The 20,049-nt window shown below is 43.7% G+C and overlaps 1 protein-coding gene across 7 annotated transcripts in view; it reads right to left on the minus strand.

The window, feature by feature from the left end:
* The window catches only part of LOC137377287 (voltage-gated potassium channel KCNC1-like), a 193,592-nt gene extending 177,293 nt beyond the window's left edge, over positions 1-16,299 (minus strand). For all 7 annotated transcript variants that reach the window (XM_068046841.1, XM_068046843.1, XM_068046840.1 and 4 more), the window contains exon 1: positions 15,646-16,299. In XM_068046841.1, the coding sequence (XP_067902942.1) occupies positions 15,646-16,299 (654 nt within the window). The remainder of the gene's footprint in view (positions 1-15,645) is intronic.
* Positions 16,300-20,049: the final 3,750 nt, after the last annotated feature.

Raw genomic sequence — 20,049 nt, forward strand, 5'->3', positions numbered from 1 at the left:
AATTCCTACTTTCATGGCAGCAGTCACAATGCTTTTGTCTGCACCAGTCAACCATTCCAGCCATCTTCAAACCCAAGGGTGATTGCTGGGCGACAAAGACTATCCGATTATACATAGCTGGTGAATTCCCTCACCACCCGATCACACATGGACAGCACTCCTACAATGACAGCCATGCTGTAACTAGGAACATCATGGAGAAGAGCATCTGTGTCCTGAAGCAACGTTTCCATTACCTGGACCGTTCGGGGGGTTGTCCTCCAATACTCAGTACCCACCAGAGCGTGTCTCCCAATTCGTGATAGTCAGCTATGTCTTCTACAACCTTGCCATCATGAGGACCACTTTTGCCACCAGGACTTTCACAACCACCTCAGTAAGATGAAGAAGAAGAGGAGGGGCAGGAAGAGGAAGAGCAGAGGCATCCGGGACATCATCACTCCAGACAGGGTGTCCATGAGCATCTCATCAGACTCTGGTTCCCTGGAAAAAAAGTCCCAGGTCACCACTGCTCCACACTTTCCTACCTTTCCATCCTTATGTTACAGACGATCAAAGCATCCTCTTGGCCAAAGACACCACTAAACAACGATTCGATACCAACTTTATCCAACAACAATCCAATAATACAAACTATTCATCCTTGTGCTTTCCCTTAGTGCCTGTCTTGTGAGTGCCTTTGCCTGGCTTAGTGTTCCTACACAATGCCACCCCTGTGGCTGCAGCATGGCTGGTGGAAGGCTGCTGACTTTCATGGGGGGAAACAGCAGATGGCCTTGCAGGATGCCCTTGAGCAGCTCTGGGCCTTGATGGCCTGGTTTCAGACTGCACCACCTTGACATGGGTGACAGCAGTCTAGGCTGCTTGGCTGAGAGGAAACAATAATGGCATTGGCAGAGGGGCAATCGTGGGAACATGAATGGTGTCATCCTGATAGAGGATAGCAGGTTCGTGCAGCACAGAAGCACTGCCACTCCCCCCGCAATGGTACCTCAGCAATCCTAGTAATCTGCTAGAGCACAGATTGCCGGACTGCTTTGAGACCCTGCAAGCCCCTTTGAGCACTGATACCTGCAGCCATAATGGCAACAGTCTGAGCCTGCATGGCAACAAGCAGAGATTTCATGCCCTTAGTCTGAACTTCCACTGTCTGCAATAGAAGCTGAGACATCAGCCATCACACGCTGCATCATAGTTAGGTCCGTAAGTGCTCTCATGAAGTTGGCCACCACTTTCTCTCCAAGTTCTGCAGCAAGTCCAGTGTCAAGTTGGAGCCAGACTCCTCCACGGTCCTTGACAGTGACAACAGGCTCTCTGCACCAGGCATTTTGGTGTGCCTACCCATCAGCCTTTTCCTGTATGTCGCCCCATCGATGCTTTCATCAAAGTCCTCTGCAGCAGGACTTGTCTGTAACATCGCCCCCAGGGAATTAGCACGCATGCTATCCTTTCCACTTGGTCTGGCTCCAGCCCACTCATGGCTAGTGACTCACCACACACAGATCCCACCTCTATTCTGTCCTTTAAGGTACGCAGAGTGCCAGTATCTGAGCTGATGGTTGCGAGTGTCAGATCAAGTGATCAAGTGATCAGATATGTGCACTTCCTCTGGGCCTTCATCCTCAGGCACCAGTAGCTGACCAGACAGTAGTTCTTAGCTAAAAGCATAAATGTGCAAAGGGAGAGCTGGGGTGATGGAGGGTGGCTGGAAAGCAACAGGTGCGTGCTTATACCACCTGCAGATTGTACGTCATACAAGATTGTGGAATGAAGGTGAAGTGGGATATGAGAAAATGCATAAGGCAGGAAGCTCCTGCCATCCTGGAGGGCTTCAGCGACATCAGTTACAATGGACTCAATGACGGCCATGCCAATAACACTGAGCACAGTCTCCTCCAAGGGGCTCAGCAAATGGAGCCATGCCTGTTCCTCATCAGTTCTTTGCTGCTGCCTCCTGTTACATGCACATTGTTCTGCAAGAGAGACGGAAGAGGGTCAGTGAGCATTTTGCAATGTGTTTGGGTGGTGTGCCTATCATAGCTGAATTGCTGAAAGTATGTGGATTCTGCAAGATGTGGGCATGAGACTCACAGCAGTGGTAAGTTTGTGAGGGTGAGGTAAAGCATCTGAATGTTGGGCATGAGTCCTGATTGCTATAGATTGCTAATAGGTGAGTGTTGCAGGTGTGGTGCATTGAGCAGTGTGTGAGTTTGGTGGTGTGACTGGTAGGATAGGGCGTTTGAAGATGCATTCACTAACCTTGACCGCTCATGTGAGGTCACCGTAGCCAGGCATTGACCTCTGCGGCTATCTGCTGCATTGACTTTGTAGTGTAACTCTGGAAGGCCTCCAGGTCCCCTGCAGAAATATCCTCCTTTCCACCTTCTGCACTAAGGCCTGAAGCGCTGCATCTGAGAACCTCTCTCTGGCCTGCAATGTCATTATTCAGGTTCTTCCTACTCAGAGACTCTTTCCCAGCAACTTCCAGCACCTGGTGCAACCAGAATGCACCTCCCATTTAAGAGGTCCAGGCTGGCTTTAAGAAGTGCAGGCTAGTTTTAATTGGTGCTAGCGGCACATGAACTTTGGGCCCCTGCTGAGCGTTCAGCCACTCAGCATGAAGTTTGCGTGCTACCTGTATCACTTCCATTGGTTATCGCCACGCCCACCTCGGGCCTTATCGAAATTTTTCTCCTTAGTGAGGGCAGAAACCGAGAGATACAAGAAATCGTGTTGTTACTTTTCCTTGAATTTGGGACCAATTTTGATGCATCGTGTGACGAGACTTTTCTATTCCTGTATATCCTTATGTTCCTACATACCTGACCTGGGAGTGCTTGATGGAACAGGTTAGAAACAGAGAAAGTTTATGGCACAGAAGGAGGCCGTTTGGCCATTGTGTCTGTGTTGGCCACAAAAGAGCTATCCAGCCTAATCCCACTTTCCAGCTCTTGGTCCGTAGCTTTGTAGGTTACAGCACTTTAAGTGCTTATCCAACTTAATTTTAAATGCGATAAGGATTTCTGCTTCAATCATCCTTTCAGGCAGTGAGTTCCAGACCCTCACCACACTCTGGTGGAAAAAGTTCTCCTCAAAACCTCTCTTAGCCGTCTGCCAGTTACTTAAAATCTATACCCCTGGTTATTGCCTCTCTGCTAACAGAAATAGGTCCTTCTCATTCACTCTATCTAAGCCCCTCATAATTTTATGCACCTCAATTATATCTCCCCTCTGCCTCCTCTGTTCCAAAGAAAACAAACAATCGCAGCCTTTTTCCTCATAGGTAAAATTCTCCATTCCTGGCAACATTCTCGTAAATCTCCTTTAAACTCTCTTTGATGCAATCACATCTTTCCTGGAATGTAATGACCAGAATTGCACGCAGTACTCTTGGCTGTGGTCTAACTGGAGTTTGTATAGTTCTAGCATTACATCCCTGCTCTTACATTCTATGGCTCGGCCAACAAAGGAAGGTATCTAAGCCTTCTTAACCACCTTATCTATCTCTCTGGCAACTTCCAGGGATCTGTGGACATGCACTCCAAGGTCTGTCTGTTCCTTTACATTCTCAGTATCCTACCATTTATTGTGTATTCCCTTGCCTTGTCTGTCCTCCCCAAATGCATTACCTCACACTTGTCTGGATTGAATTCCATTTGCCACTTTTCTGCCCACATGACCGGTCAATTGGTATGTTCATATAGTCTACAGCTTTCTTCCTTACTATCAACCACATGGCCAATTTTCATGTCATCTGGAAACTTTTTAATCATGCCTCTTACATTCAAGTCTAAATCATTGCTATATACGACAAACAGCAAGCGACCCAGTACTGAGTCCTGTGGAACCCACTGGAAACAGCCTTCCAGTCACAAAAACACCTTCAGCCATTATCCTTTGCTTCCTGCCACTGAGCCAATTTTGGATCTAACTTGTCGCTCTCCCTAGGATGTCATGAGCCTTTAATTTTCTGATCAGTCTGCCATGTGGGACCTTGTCAAAAGCTTTGCTAAAATCCATGTAGACTACATTAAACACACTCCCCTCATCGACCTTCTTTGTTACCTCCTCAAATAAATTCAATCAACTTAGTCAGATATGACCTTCCCTTAACAAATCCATTCTGACTGTCGTTGATTAATCCCTACCTTTCTATATGACGATTTATACTGTCTCTCAGAACTTTTTCCAATAATTTTGCCCACCACCGAGGTTGGGCTGATTGACCTGTAATTTATAGGCTATCACCTTTTTAAACAATGGTAAAACGTTAGCAGTACTCCGGCACCATGCCTGCAGCCAGCGAGGATTGGAAAATGATGGTCAGAGCCTCACCTATTTCTTTCCTTGCTTCTTTTAGGAGCCTGAGATACATTTCATCTGGACCTCATGATTTATCCACTTTCAAAGATGCTAAACACCTTAATATTTCCTCCCTCACAATGTTTATCTCATTCAATATTTCACTCTCCTCCACCTTAACTACAATGTCTGCTTTATCCCCCTCTTTTTTGAAAACAGACACATTGTATTCAGTATGAACCATCACCACATCTTCTGCCTCCACACACAACTTATCTTTTTGGTCTCTAATCAGCCCCAATCTTTCCTTAGTTATCCTCTTGCTTTTTATGTATTTATATAACATCTTTGGGTTTTCCTTGATTTTACTTGCCAATACTTTTCATGTCCTCTCTTTGTTTTCCTAATTTTCTTTGTAATTTTGCACTTTCTATACTTCTCTAGGCTTCCTGCAATATTAAGTTCCTGCTACCTGACATAGCTTCCAAGATATGAGAAGTGAGGGGCATTTCCAACACTTCACCATGAATCTCATTTGGAGGCATTGGGTTTGACACATTTGGGAGTGGATTGGTCGAGGACTTTGGTCTTCCTGGTGTTCAAGGCAAGTCGCATGCTCTTGTGGGCTACGGTGAATGCATCACCTATCTGTTGTAGTTCTCCTTCAGAGTCAGCATTAACTTGTGCATCATCAGCATAATGTAGTTCTATTACAAAACTTTTTACACTGAATTTATCCCAGTTAATATTAAGATAGTTGAAATCCCCTACTATTACTGTCCTATTGTTTCTGCACTTCTCAGCAATTTGCCTAAATTGTTGTTCTTCTATCTCCCTCTGACTGTTTGGGGGTCTATAGTACACTCCCAGCAGTGTGTTTGCCCCTTTTTTGTTCCTCAATTCAACCCATGTGATCTCATTTGATGATCCTTCTAGGATATCATCCGTCCTCACAGCTGTGATTGTTTCTTTAACCAATATTGTGAACCCACTTCCTTTTTTTGTTTCCCCTTTATCCCATCTGAAAACCCTGTAACCAAGAATGTTGAGCTGCCATTCCTGCCTTCTTTAAACCAAGTTTCAGTGATAGCTATGATCGGCTGGATTTTAAGAGCCCGCCGCCGATCGCTCACACGTGGCAGCTCATTTAAGTAGCACGGGCGGCCCGCCCCCTCCAATCACATAGAGGGGCGGGCTGTCCGTCCCTAGAAATGGCGTCAGCTACCTAGGCACAGGCGTGGTGCCATTTTTAAAAGGCAGCCAGCCCTGCCAGCACATTTAAAATTTTAGAGATGTATCCCCCCCAAAATGTGTCCAATAAATTTTAACCACCCCTTTCCCACCCCCAATAATAATTACATTAATTATTTGCCCTTTGCCTCCCCAAAACATTTACCTTTTAAATGTGACCTTTCTCCCCAGACTGCACAAAGTTTAGATGCCTTCCCACCATCACCTACACCCATTACATTTATTTGACCCCGTCTACCCCCACCCTTTCCCCAGATGGGGAAGTGAAGGCACAGGAGTGCCGGCCACCGCCCCGAAGATTGGGGCAGGCCCTCAAGATTGCAGGTGACTATTTTAACTTTTTAATTCCCTTCATTTACATATGTTAAGTAGGTTCCCGTTGCCCAGCGGTGGGGGGAAGGGGGAGGGTACCACAGTGCCTCACCACCACCAGGAGGATCGAGCCGGGCCCTCCTGGTGTCGACATCCCTTCCGGACCCAACTTCTGGCAACACCACCCCCCCCCCCCCCCCCCCCATCCCCATCACGGAGCCCGAGGTCGAGGGCTTGGTAAAATCCAGCCCGATATACTTCCAAGTGCCTATCTGTGCCCTCAGCTTTAAGTCTGCCTTATTCACTAGACTCCTTGCATTGAAGTATATACCACTAATCACTGAACTTTGTCGTCTATTTTCTAGCCTTTGTTTCCTCAGCCTTCCATCTCACATACTAATTTTCTGCCTTCCATTTCAAGCTTTGCTTCTCTCCCTTCTAAATCTATGCTTAGGTTCCCATTGCTCTGCCAAGCTATTTTAAACCCTCTCCAAAAGCACTAGCAAAACTCTTTGCCAAGATACTGGTTCCAGCCCTGTTGAGGTGCAGGTCCCACCTGCTCAGAACTGGTCCCAATACCCCAGGAATCTAAAGCCCCCTCTTCTGCACCATCTCTCCAGCCATGCATTCAGCTGCACTATACTCCCATTTCTGTACTCAAGAGCACATGACACAGAAGTAATCCAGAAACTACTACCTTTGACGTCCAACTTTTTAATTTCTTTCCTTGCTCCCTAAAATCTGCTTGCTGGATGTTATCCCTCTTTCTACCTATGTCATTGATACCAATATGGATGATAATCTCTGCTGTTCACTCTCTCCCCTCAAAATGTTTTGCAGCCACTCAGTGACATCCCGGACATCCCAGGAAGGCAACGTACCATCCTGGAGTCACACCTATGGCTGCAAAAATGTCTGTCTGTGCCCCTAACTAATGAATCTCCTAGCACTATTGCTTTCCTAACCTTCCTCCTCCACGCCCCCTTCCCACGCCCGCACAGCTGAGCCACCCATGGTGTTGTGGCCTTGACTCTAGCTGTATTTCTGAGAGGAACCATCACCCTCACCAGTATTCAGAACTGAATACCAGTTAGAGAGAGAGATGCACTCAGGGGACTCCTAGACTACCTGCCTGGTCCTCCATGACTGGCAGTCACCCATTCCCTCTCTGCCTGCACACACTGAAGCTACTGGATGACCAACTCCAGAAACGTGCTATCCATGTAGCAAGAGGAAGCTTGAATCTCTATTTAACCTATGCTATACCTAATCCGGAACTGCCTGAAGGGGAGTGTGGCTTAACGTTCTCCTATGTTTTACCTGATTTGCAGCATTTAATGGGCCAAAGTGGAGGAGCCTTTATTCTATTTAGAGTAGATGTTGCAAGTTCTCAGATTGGGGAAAGGGCTCACCTGTTTCAAGTGTGGATTAGAAAACTGCTTGCTGCAAAGGATCTGGAAAATTTACACTATCTGACTGTACAATACCTGATGCAGGAGTGCTAGATGCTACAAACATACAAACATACGAATTAGGAGCAGAAGTAGGCCATTCGGCCCCTTGAGCCTGCTGTGCCATTCAATAAGATCATGGCTAATCTGTTTGTGTCTCGAATTCCACACTCCCATCTACACTAATTTGAGAAGTCCCATACCCCAGTACAAGCATGCATAAAATTCATAAATGAAAACTCATTGCCAGGCATGATCATCTACAACAAGGGAGAATCTAACCATCTACCCTTGAGATTCAACAGCATTACCATCACTGAATTCCCCACTATCAATGTCTTGGGGGTTACCATTGACCAGAAACTTAACTGGACCAGCCATATAAATACTGTGGCTACAAAAAGCAGGTGATGGAATACTCCTGACTTGCCTGGATGGGTGCAGCTCCAAAAACACGCAAGAAGCTCAACACCATCCTGGACAAAGCAGTCCTCTTGATTAGTCCCCATCCACCTGCGAAAACATTCACTCCCTTCACAACCGGTTGACAGTGGCAGCAGTGTCTACCAACTACAAGATGCACTGCAGCAACTCGCCAAGGCTCCTTTGACAGCACCTCCTAAACCCATGATCTCTATCACCTAGAATGTCAAGGGCAGCAGTCACATTGTAACACCACCACTTGCAAGTTCCCCTCCAAACAACACAACATCCTGACATGGAACTATATCACCATTCCTTCATTGTCACTGGGTCAAAAACCTGGAACTCCCTTTGTAAAAGCACTGTGCTTGTACCTCCACCACATGGCCTGCAATGGTTCCAAGAAGGCGGCATATTACCACCTTCTCAAGGGCAATTAGGGATGGCAACAAATGCTGGCCTAGCCAGGGACATTCACATCCCATGAGTGAATAACAAAAACTCATTAAAATGAAGCCAGTGGAGAATACACTCTAGATGGCATAGTATAATCTTTCCACTCTGTACTCATATGCAAACTTCCCCACACAGCAAGCTTGAACATTTGGGGAACAGACTCTCTGAAGCATGCAATTTGCATCACATGAATAATTCATTAAATTACTTACATCCCAGAGCTACTAGACATCGCCACACCACCCCAACCAGCACCAATCCCCCACCCCACCCAGTGATAATCCCGACAAATACTACACCTTACCACTCTGCAATCTTAACAAGCTGTAGATCTGATTTTAACAGACTTCAGAAACAGGATGTAACCAGATGGCTGACAGCTAATGGCCCTAACATAATCTACAGCCACAACATGGGAAGTCTGAAAAAAATAAGTATAAACATGCTTTGACCTGACATTCATTTTGTGTCATTACATGTTTATCTCTGGGGGTCGGGGGTGGGGGGGGGTCTCTCTTGAAGAAACTAGCTTTCTGCATTAACCAGCACATGATTTTCCTCTCCATTAAAATGAATGGGTGCGAAATCATGGGGTGGTGAGTACACAAGAAGAATACCCAGCCACTGATTCCAGCATCTCACCCACAACCCAGTTACATATGAACCTAGACAGTGAGTGTTGGCAGTATATTCAACAGAATGTGCACCTTTCAGTGGGATAGTCAGGAGCTGGAGCCCTGACAAGGCACTGAGGCCAACTGTAGCACTCTGACTGTTCTCCCACTAGCAGAGACCAGGGATGCAACTTGTCGCCTCCCTAATCCATGTAATTCATTACCGCAACAGCCTGTGTTGTGTATTCCAAAATCATATGTTATTGAAAGAATAAATTTTACAAGAGACTCTTCCAGTTGGGACAGGAACATGAGCGGTTTCCAATATTTTCATAATTTGGAGTAAGATCTAAATTTATATTTTATTTTTTGACTTTGTTGTGGGTTTTTATATTTATCAAAATGAGGGATGGGAAATTAAACAATTTTTGGCACAGTGACAGCATCAAGAACTTCCAGGTCAGGTACAAAACAGTTAGGTGCAGAGTAAACCTTCCTCTACACTGGTCCAGCAACATACATCAGGCAAAGTCTCAGAAGAACATTTTTCTTCTACCAGGGCAATTGTTTCCACTTCCCACATCAGCTATCTGTGGCTTCTCTGGATAAGAATGATTGTGAAGAGGGGCAAATAGGTGACCTAAAGGCAAGGAGAATATTTGGGAAGCAGTGCCTGAAGTAAAACTAAGTCCAGTGCAAAAATAGGAAAGGAAAGAGAGAAGCCAAAATATGAGTAATTGACTGGGAATAAAATAATTATACGAAGAGAAAAGAGACTTTTCCGAGATTAAATGGAAGAGAAATTTAGCAAATAGCAATGGAACAGGGGATAGAAAGGGCACAAATCAAATACATTTTAATAAAGGAGACAGCAAGTGTCTTGAAGACTGGGTTTCCACAGGTGAACAGTGAAATTAGCTCAAATTTATAAGCAGGGTAAAAACAGATTAGCACATGGGGCAGATGAATCAAGGGCAAATCTAAAGTATATCGAAAATCTACAAAAAAAAGATATTAGGCTAAAAATGAGTAAAGAAGTCACGCTTTTAAAATCACATTAGTAGTCAGAAAATAATCAACATAAGGGGAGGACAAATAAAAAAAAGGATCAAGCTTGTGTTGGAGAGTTATGGAATGGAAATACTTTGCCTCAGTTTCCACAGAGGACGTGGATGTTGGAATTGTAGAGTTACCAGAGGTTGGGTAGAGCAGTTAGTTATTAATCCAGAGGTGGCAATCAAGAAGTTTCTCAAACTTAAGGCAGACAAACTATCAGGGCCAGATGATTTATATCTGAGGACCCTGAAGGTTGGGGAAAAAAATATCAAAACCATGATAAGTGCAGAAAAATTGAAAGAAACTGAAATGTTTGCTATGAATATATTATCAGTCTAAACGAAGAGTGAAGGGGAAGAGAAAATAAAGAAAATGGAGTAGTAACTATTTAAGTGGAAACTGGAGATGATGTTCCAGCAAAGAACAGGAAAAGAGCTATAATGTTCCAAAATACTTTGGAAAGAAAATATCTGCCTGGGGACTGAACGGTGGCAAACATGACACCTCTCTTCAAAAATAGAGACAGGGAAATTATAGGTCAGTTAGTATCAATCCAGTCAATAATATGAGATGAAATTATTGAGTACTTACAGAAACATGAGCCAATCATGGCCAGACTCTGTGAATTTCTAAAAGGAAACTCATGCTTAACCAACCTAATAGAATTCCTTGGTAAAATAACAGTGAGAATTGATAAAGGAAATTCTGTGGATGTGATTCAGTGTGGATGTTCGAAAGCATTTGGCAAGGAATCACATAAGAGACTTTTGGCAAAGATAATTGCATGCAGAATTAATAGAATGAACATCTAACATAGGTAGTTAAAAGGCAAAAAGCAGAGGGCGAGGGAATGAGGAAGTTTCTCAGAATGGAACAGTATGAGTAGTCCTCGATAAGGGTCTCTGTTGGCACTGTCCTTATTTGCTGTCTGTAACTTCCTTTTACCTTTCTCAGATCTGATGAAAACATGGCAACTGCACAAGTGCATATTTAAAATCTTCATCACATTTTTCTGTCATTCTTTTTTCCATTCTAAAGTCCTATTTATCATGGAAACTGCTTATATAAACTTGTTACACTGTAATTACACTCTTCTGCCAGTGATGGTACTATAGTGCTTCAGTTTTGCATCTTCTAGCTTGTCAACCTGTACTGCAGAGAAATCCCTTTGCACCAATAAACTCAACTGAAATTACTGTTCATTTTGCTTTATTACTATAAATAATAATGTAAAATCAAAGTGTGAAATAATAATAAAAATAGCATGTAAGACTTTAAAATGATGATTGAGCTGCATCTGCATGTCCTGGTTTGATTATTCTTCGCTCTCTAAACCTCACTTCACCTGAATGTTACAATATCTTTGACTTCCTGTGTGCTACACAAAGATTGGCTCATGTATATATTACTAACCTGGACTTAGGGATTGATGGAAAAACATTGAAATTTGTTGACACTAAATTGGAGATTATACCAAACTGTGATAAAGATTGTTATTGAATTGCAGAATGGCAGACAGGACATAAATGCAATTCATTACAGGAAAGTGTGAAGTCATATATTTTGGAAATAATAATGAAAGGAAATACATCCTAAATGGTACATTTTTAAATGGAGCCAAGCAGCAAAGGAACCCTGTCATGCAGCTACGCAGGCCATTAAGGTGTCAGTGCAAGGAGATAAGGCCACAAAAAAGGCAAACCAATACCTTAAGCTACATATCTAGTGCTGTAGAATACAACTGTAATGATGCAAGTTTGAACTGAGGAACATAGCAGCATAGGACTTAGAATCAGGAGTAGGCTATTCAACACCTCGAGCCTGCTCCGCCATTCGATAAGGTCATGGCTGATCTGGTTGTGGTCTCAACTCCATTTTCCTGTCTGCCTCCCATAACCCTTGACATCCTTGTCCATCAAAAATCTAACCCAGCCTTGAATGAATTCAATGTCCCAGCCTCCACTGATGTTGGAGTACCATAGACATTTTTGAGCACTTCAATGTAGGGAGGATAGAAGAGCAATGGAAAATTAGCAGTCTAGCTTTGCAAGCATGTTACCAGGATGAAGGGTTATAGTTATGAAGAGAAATTTGTGGAGTTGCTATGTTTTCATCAGATCTGAGAAAGTTAAGAGGTGACTTGATAGAGGACTTCAAGATAATAAGGGTTATAATAAGGATAGATTTTCCATTGGGTTAAGAAAGATAATAACAAGATGGCACAGATTTTAAGATAATCACAAAAAGAATTAAAATGCAAGTTAGAAAAAATGTCTTTGCACAGAAATTATATGAATGAAATATTCTTTACTCACAAGCCATCAGGACAATCAAAGTCCATATTTTCTTAAAAGAATTTGATAATTGCTTGGAAAGGCTGCTGGTACAGAATATGGGAAGTAAACAGGAGAGTGCTGTTTCGAGGTAGTCTCTGTTGTGGAGAAACACATCTAGGGCAGACTTGATGTCCAAATGCATTAATCATTTAATGATTCTGTGCTAAGTTACTGGCTGTCATGTGCTTTGGGCCCCATGCCCACCAGGATCTGGATTGACTATCCTAAGATCATCTTGATATAGGCCCAAAGTAGACAGAGGTGACTTATATCCCAACAATCTGCTTGGAGTTGAGCCCAAGTCCCAGAGGTGAAAGGACAATGTCTAACCCACTGCATTATCCAATTTCACCAACAGTATTGTATTAAAGAGGCAACATTGGCATGAAAATGTTTGGTGCAGTGGCGTAAATGCCTTGAAATGTCACATCAAGTGTATGACATTAGAACTAATGTAGCATGCAGTTCTCCACCTTCTCCCCACCAACCCCCCATCCACCCCCACCCCCCAAACCAAATTAAATAAAAATTTGGCCTAACATTTGCTCTTCATGAAGATGGTGGTTTCTTGATTGTGATTAAGAAAGATATACAGTATTGATTAACATCACTGAGAAAGGTCAAATAAAAAACGCACACCTGTCATGCCCAGAAGTTGTTTTCAATAACTCCCCCCCCCCCCACCCCCCAATCTTCATTATCCTTGAAAATAAACTTTACCCCTCCCCACATTTGCCCCCTGCAGTTTGCTATTGAGCCAGTCTGGCTCCGTCGTTAATGTGGAGATCGCTAACTTGCCCTGTATTGGTCCCCAGTCGATTATAAACTCATTGAAGAATGAGAACACCATGAACACACAGTGATTAACAGCAAAGCAATCCGATTTAAACGCTCTTATTCGCTTTTTGAATACGGAATTAATTATAAGCATTGATTCCGGGCAGTTCCATGCATATTTTCGTTTACGTCTTTGACAATGAAGCAGTTCCCTCAAAGTTTTTGCTCCTCACATCGAGGGAAAATTGTCTATCTGCTATATTATATATAATTTACAAATAGGAATATCAGCAACGTTAAGCTGACACAAGCAATTTCAGTGTAATGCCACCATCAATCTCTCTGGTTGATGTTAATTGGTGACAGTACATTTATGAAGGTCATTTGTCTCTATCTTGTCTCAAGATTGAAGAATCCACACCAGTTCAGTACAATAGCTCTACGGAAGCATTAGCGGGTAATCTGTATGACAGATCCCGTTCTTTAGCTGTAGAATGTGCAAGAAAGGATATTATTTCATGTTAAACCACCAGATTCAAGGTCAATATGCTTAAATCTCTGCCCGAGCATTGCGTCAAACCAAATGGTTAATTTCACAGCTTCGAATAAAAGAATCGGTGCTCGGTGACGGGCTGTCTATCTGTATTTCAATATTTCTGCTGCTCATGTGCTGGTTTGTTGACTGTAAACAAACATTTCCCTTCCCACTGCGGAGATTTCAGGAAAATCGGACGTGGTGCCAGGTACCACCTGCTGGAGCATCGAGGAAACACCCACTGCTTCCTGAAGCTCTCAACCTTCCAGCCTGAGTGTCTCTCTCTCTCTCTCTCTGTCTCCCCATCTCAGATTCTGGAAGTCAGTACAGTAAAATAACAGGCAAAAACGTTTTGCTTTTTCTGCAGTCAGAACGAAGTTATAATGAGAGGAATTGTCCTTTTGAAATAATAACGAAAGAAAGCAAATTGGACATCTTGGATAGACATTCCACTGCCTCTGGTGATTTTACCTCCAAAACACACGGGGTGCTTTGTGCAGGGATGAACCACTACACATGGAAGGGAGAAGGGAGGACTCTGGAATGACCGCAATCCAACGGGTAGCATGTAAACGTACTGAGAATGTCTTGAGATATCTCGCATATAGTGCGTTTATCTGCTACTTGTCGGATTGTTTAAATTGCAGAGTCTTGCCTTTTCCCTCCCATGTCACTGTAACCATATATTCTCCATTCATTCGGAAACCAGCACAACATTGGGATTTCATTGAACAGCGCGTATGCTCGCTAGGACATTCGCAGGAGCACCTGAATTACATGCGGTGCTCCAATACACTACTATTCCACGATAAATGACACTATTAGGTAATATCGCTACAAATTTTGCCCCAAAATAAGCGCATCGCCCCACCAGGAATCTGATTCTTTGCAAATCTGAAATGGGTGATTTCATTCCTTGGGCGCAGAGAGGTTTGAGAGAAGGAGGAAGCACCGTATTATCAGGGATTCGTCGGAATGTACAATGCCACCATCTATCTACCAGTCTTTAAACAATCTACAAATCGATAGCTATCATTTTCTGAGGGCAGCGATAATAATGTATCACAACATTTAGCCAGCAGTAAAGGAGGAAAAGGCTTTTAAAACTCAACATGCATCTCAGCCGTTTTCAGGTGCTTCCCAGAATGGATAATGAAACATGAACCATTTGATATGAAATGTCACACTTTGCACTTAGAGATGTTTTGATTATATTAGTGTTATGCCTTTACAGTAACGTTGTTTGTGTTAATCTTGTTATTTCTAGCCTGGGCTTTTTTTTAACCAAAGACCAACACAGACACAGTACCCTAAATCACTGTCTCCGTTCTGTAAGATGACCCACGGCTCCTTTTGAAAATATAACTGGTTAAAGGTTAAAGTAGCGGCTTTCGGATTCCTCTGCAGTCTGCAGCCAGGGTGCACGCCAATGGAATATCAATGAGCCCCAATTTGAAATGCACTCGTGCGCTATCTCAGTCGCTTCGATCAGTTCTCCGAAATAAAGTGAGTCCCGCGTTAACAATACAGATACAGTTCCCAGAAAACCCTCCAAGTAACCCGTCAATGTAATTAGCATTTCTGATTACCCATGTAGCTAAAAAGAAATTCTCACTTAAAAATTGTCCTAGCAGCCCCTTGGCAAAGGACACCTGGTGCTGCGAAGAGGGGCTGAGCGCTCACTTGAACCGCACATCTGATATCTCTATCCTCAATATGTGCTGAACCACGTTAAATGGATTTATAGATAAACTGTTTACTACAACCACAACCGGGTTTGCTAAACCCCCAATATGTAGTCTTATTCATCTCACTGGAGCAAAGTGAGAAATACTGGACCTCAATTCAGTTTTCCTAGAATTCTTCTGCAATGAGTATGCATCCCCAGGTACTCCGGTCTAGTTTGCAGCATTAATCCCTCCTCCTCACCACCTTCCCAAATGACTGTTTTGCAATCCTGTTCCTCTCGATATTAATTCATGCCCTTTGCATTCATTTAGATGCATTTCTAGAATTGTCCCTCTCTTCATTTGACCAACAGGTTTCTTCTTTAGATGTAGATAGCGTTTGAACATTGTAGTGCTATGTGAAGATTATTCCTAGAATATTTTTACTGTTTTTTTTTTCCTTACCCGTGCATATTTAGAAGAATAAGGGTCTTCAAAGAGAGCCCAGATGCGGCGTTGCCATTTCCTCCACCAGCCAGCTTTGGCCCCAGCTTCGGGGGAGCAGTCTCCCAGGGCGAGGCGCTTGGTGTCCAGTTCGTCTTCCGAGTCCCCGACCCCGTCTCCTCCACCTCCCCCGTCGCCGTCGCCGTTGTTGAGATCCGGGGACTCGAAGCTGTCCAGAGCCTCCTCGGCGTCGCGGTGCTGCCGGTAAGTCATCCAGCAGCAAGGCTCCACGTCCGTCTCATCGATGCCCCAGAAGGCGATCTCTTCCTCATACAGGGGCCCGCACACGTCGGCCGGGCAATGCAGCTTGCCCGTGCGGTAGTAGTTGAGGATGTGGGCGAAGACCCCCGGGTGGCGATCGAAGAAGAACTCGTCCGCCTTGGGGTCGTAGTCGAAATTGGCGAAGGCGCCGGGCTCGGTGAGCCATGCCAGCCGAGTGCCGGGCAGTGTCTTCAGGGTGCTCCGGTATGTTTCGTGCCTAGTCCCTCCCACGTTTATCACGATGCGATCGTTGTCGTCGCCCTTGCCCATCTCCTCGATCAGACATGTCGCGGAGGGAGGTCGCTTTCCTGGGGTGCTGCCGCGGGAGGTGGAGACATGGACTGAGCTGATCATTCAGCACCACGGACAGCGACCAGGCATCTGTCCGCTGCCCCGTCCGCCTGGCACAGCCACCTGGCTCCAGCCTTCGATTTAACCAGCACTTCCCCACAGCCGCCGATCCCACAGCTTCAGTATCGATCAGTCATGTGTTGCATCTACATTGTTATGATTATTATTGGAGGCCGGCGGTGCTGGAAGGAGACAAACGAGAGAAAGAAAAGGCAGCGCACTGGAAGGAGGAGCTCACCCCTCTCCGCCGCCAGCAAGGCTGCGCAGCCGCGATTTCAGCTCCCCCCCCCCATCCCCCTTCAAACACCGTCCAGGGTCCTATAGCCTGTGATAGCTTCCTGACACTGACACAGAGATGTATTCATACCTAGAGAACTACAGAGCTGCCCCATAGACAGAACTACTACATTAATGATACATGCAACTGCGCCATCCATGATGCTTTGGAGGCCAAGATTGTGTTGTTAGAAAGCATTACATTTTAGGAGGAAGATAAGTATGATGGAAACACGATTTTTGTTTTCGTTCAGGGAATGTGGGCATTGCTGGCAAGGCCAGCATTTATTGCTCATCTCTAATTGCCCTTGAGCCACCTTCTTGAACTGCTGCAGTCCATATTGTGAAGGTAGTCCCCCTGTAGCTAGGGAGTTCCAAAATTTCGACCCAACGACAATGTAGCAACAGCATTATATTTCCAAGTCTGGATGGTGTGTGATTTGGAGGGGAACTTGCAGATGGTGGTGTTCCCATGTGCTTGCTGCTCTTGTCCTTCTAGGCAGTAGATGCCACAGGTTTGGGAGGTGCTATCGAAGGAGCCTTGATGAGTTGCTGCAGTGCATCTTATGGATGGTGCACATTGCTGCCACTGTGTGCTGGTGATGGAGGGGGTGAATGTTTAGACAACACAAATAGAGACAGACACACACGCAGATGCACACACACTTACACATACATGCACACAGCCACTGCACATACAGACATGCACACACACACAGGCAGCTGGACAGACAGACACATACACACAGTCACACATAGACATACACTGACATACAGGTTCCTATGTATAGACACACACACATCACATACATATAGCTCTTGTGCGTTCTGATAGATTGTTAAAGTTTACTCTCAAAAGGAACTGATGGAGTTTCTCAAAGGGTTTTTGTGCCTGTCAATATTTATTTCTTCTACAAGGGCCTTAGTGTCAATCACAGCGACTCCTTATTTCAAAGGTCATTTCAGTTAATGTTGTAGGTTTATCAATATCAGTGTCATACAAAACAAGAGTAATAAATATCCGGGAGTGAATTAAAAGTCATCATCAAGGAGATTCAGATGACATGATAACTCACAAAGAAAAGTTGTTTTAGTTTCTGAATGTCATCTGAAATATAAGATGGATTTACTATCTTTAACACTTGACAAAGATTTGTTATTTTATATCATCTACAGTTTACAAATGCTTTTCTTTATGAGGAGCTGTTGCTGTCGAGCTATATGTCTTGTGCTTTGTGTACTCATGTGTGTCTTGCTTAATGAATTCAATGCATATTGTGATTTGTGTGTGTTTTTATGATGTGAGTATATTCCTTCTTACATTTCTATTTCCCTGGCAAATTAAATGGATGGTGCAGAATCACTATTACATTGGTGAAAGAAGCCACAAAGTTTGCCGGATCATTTGTTTCTCATTCCATGTTTGCTTATGCTGTTATGTATGGACTGTGAATTTTTTGGTATGTGTGTTACTTGTTATGCTTATTGTTCTGTACATCATTGTAGAGTTACTCAGGGAAGCGCCTGCTGCTGAACTATCTCCAATTGCTTCATCAATGACCTTCCCTCTGTTCTATTGATGATGATTCCACAGCGTTCAACAACATTTATAACTTCTTTGATAATCTAACATACATAGCATACAGCAGGACTTGGACAAATCCAGGCTTGGGCAAACACAAGTTCTACGTAAGCTACTATTATCGAACAAGAGAAATCCCAAAAGATTTCCCCTTGACTTTCAATGGCATCATCAAGTTCACCAGTATCAAAATCTTGGGAGTCGCCATTGACCAGAAGCTGAACTGGTCTAGCCATATCAGCACTTTGGCTGTAAAGGAAGGACAGAGGATAGATTCTGTGATGAGTGGTTTATGTCCTGACTCCTATCCAACATCTACAAGACTCATTTCGGGAAGGGCCACCACTATCTACTCAGGACAACTAAGAATGTGAAATGCAGCATTGTCAGTGTCACCCACATCATGAGAACAGCCGAAAAAATGCCTGTGCATTATCACTGTCAGTGTTTGTACTGCTGTTGTGTTTGTGCTAGGTCTTCTGTGTCACATGCTGTGCTGTTTCATGTGTGTCTCATATTCTGTCTGATATTTTCTGTGCCATATGGTGTGTGTCATTGTGTATATCTGTTAGGCTGAATATTTAATTTGCATCTGTTACCATACTTTGATTTGTATCTTATGTACCACTGGTAGAATCACAGAATTGTTCCAGTACAGAAGGAAGCCATTCAGCCCTTCATGTCTGCGCCAGCTTTCCAAAAGAACAGTTTACCTAGTGCCACTCCCCGTAGCCCTGCACATTCTTCCTTTTCAGATAACAATCCAATTCCCTCTTGAATGCCTCAATTGAACCTGTTTCCACCACAATCTCCGAAGTGCATTCAAGATTGTATCCACTCAGTGTATGAAAATGTTTTTTCTCATGTCAATTATTGTTTCTTTTGCCAATTATCTTAAATCTGTGCTCTCTTGTTCTCGATCCCTCCACCAATGGGAACAGTTTTTCCTTATCTACCCTAACCAGACCACTCACGATTTTGAATGCCTCTATCAACTCTCCTCTCAACCTTCTCTTCTCCAAGAAAAACAGCCCTAACTTCTCCATTTCTCCTATCTATCCATGTAACTGAAGTTCCTCATCCCTGGAATCATTCTCGTGAGCCTTTTTTGCACTCTGTCCAATGCCTTCACATCTTTCCTAAAGTGTGGTATCCAGAACTGGACACAATACTCCAGGTGAGACTAAATCAGTGTTCTATACGAGTTTAACATAACTTCCTTGCTTTTGTACTCTATGCCCCTATTAATGAAGCCTGGAATGCTGAATGCTCTATTGACCGCTCTCTCAACCTGTCTTGCCACCTTCAATGATTTATGCACATATATACCCAGGTCCCTCTGCTCCTGCACCCCATTTAGAATTGCAGCCTTTATTTTATATTGTCTCTCCATGTTCTTCCTACCAAAATGAATCACTTCACACTTCTCTGCATTAAATTTCATCTGCCACTTGTCTGCCCATTCCACCAACCTGTCTATGTCCTTTTGAAGTTCTACACTATCCTCCTCACAGTTCATAATGTTTCCAAGTTTTGTATCATCTGCAAATTTTGAAATTGTGCCCTGTACACCAAGGTCTAAGTCATTAATATATATCAGGAACAGCAAGGGTTCTAATACCAACTCTTGGGGAACTCTACTACAAACCTTCTTCCAGTCAGAAAAACATCATTAACCACTACTCTCTGTTTCCTGTCATTCAGCCAATATTGTATCCATGTTGTTACTGTCCCTTTTATTCCATGAGCTATAAGTAGTTGTATATTGTGTTTTTAATATATGGTCTCTTTGTATGGTGTGTGCCTTTGTGCATGTATTTTGTGTATTGTATACTGTTGTGTGCTGTGAGTTACCTGTTATGTATTGTGCCATTCATTTCACATTGACAACATAA

The sequence above is a fragment of the Heterodontus francisci genome, chromosome 14, assembly GCF_036365525.1.
Source record: "Heterodontus francisci isolate sHetFra1 chromosome 14, sHetFra1.hap1, whole genome shotgun sequence".
In the NCBI taxonomy this organism is placed as follows: Eukaryota; Metazoa; Chordata; class Chondrichthyes; order Heterodontiformes; family Heterodontidae; genus Heterodontus; species Heterodontus francisci.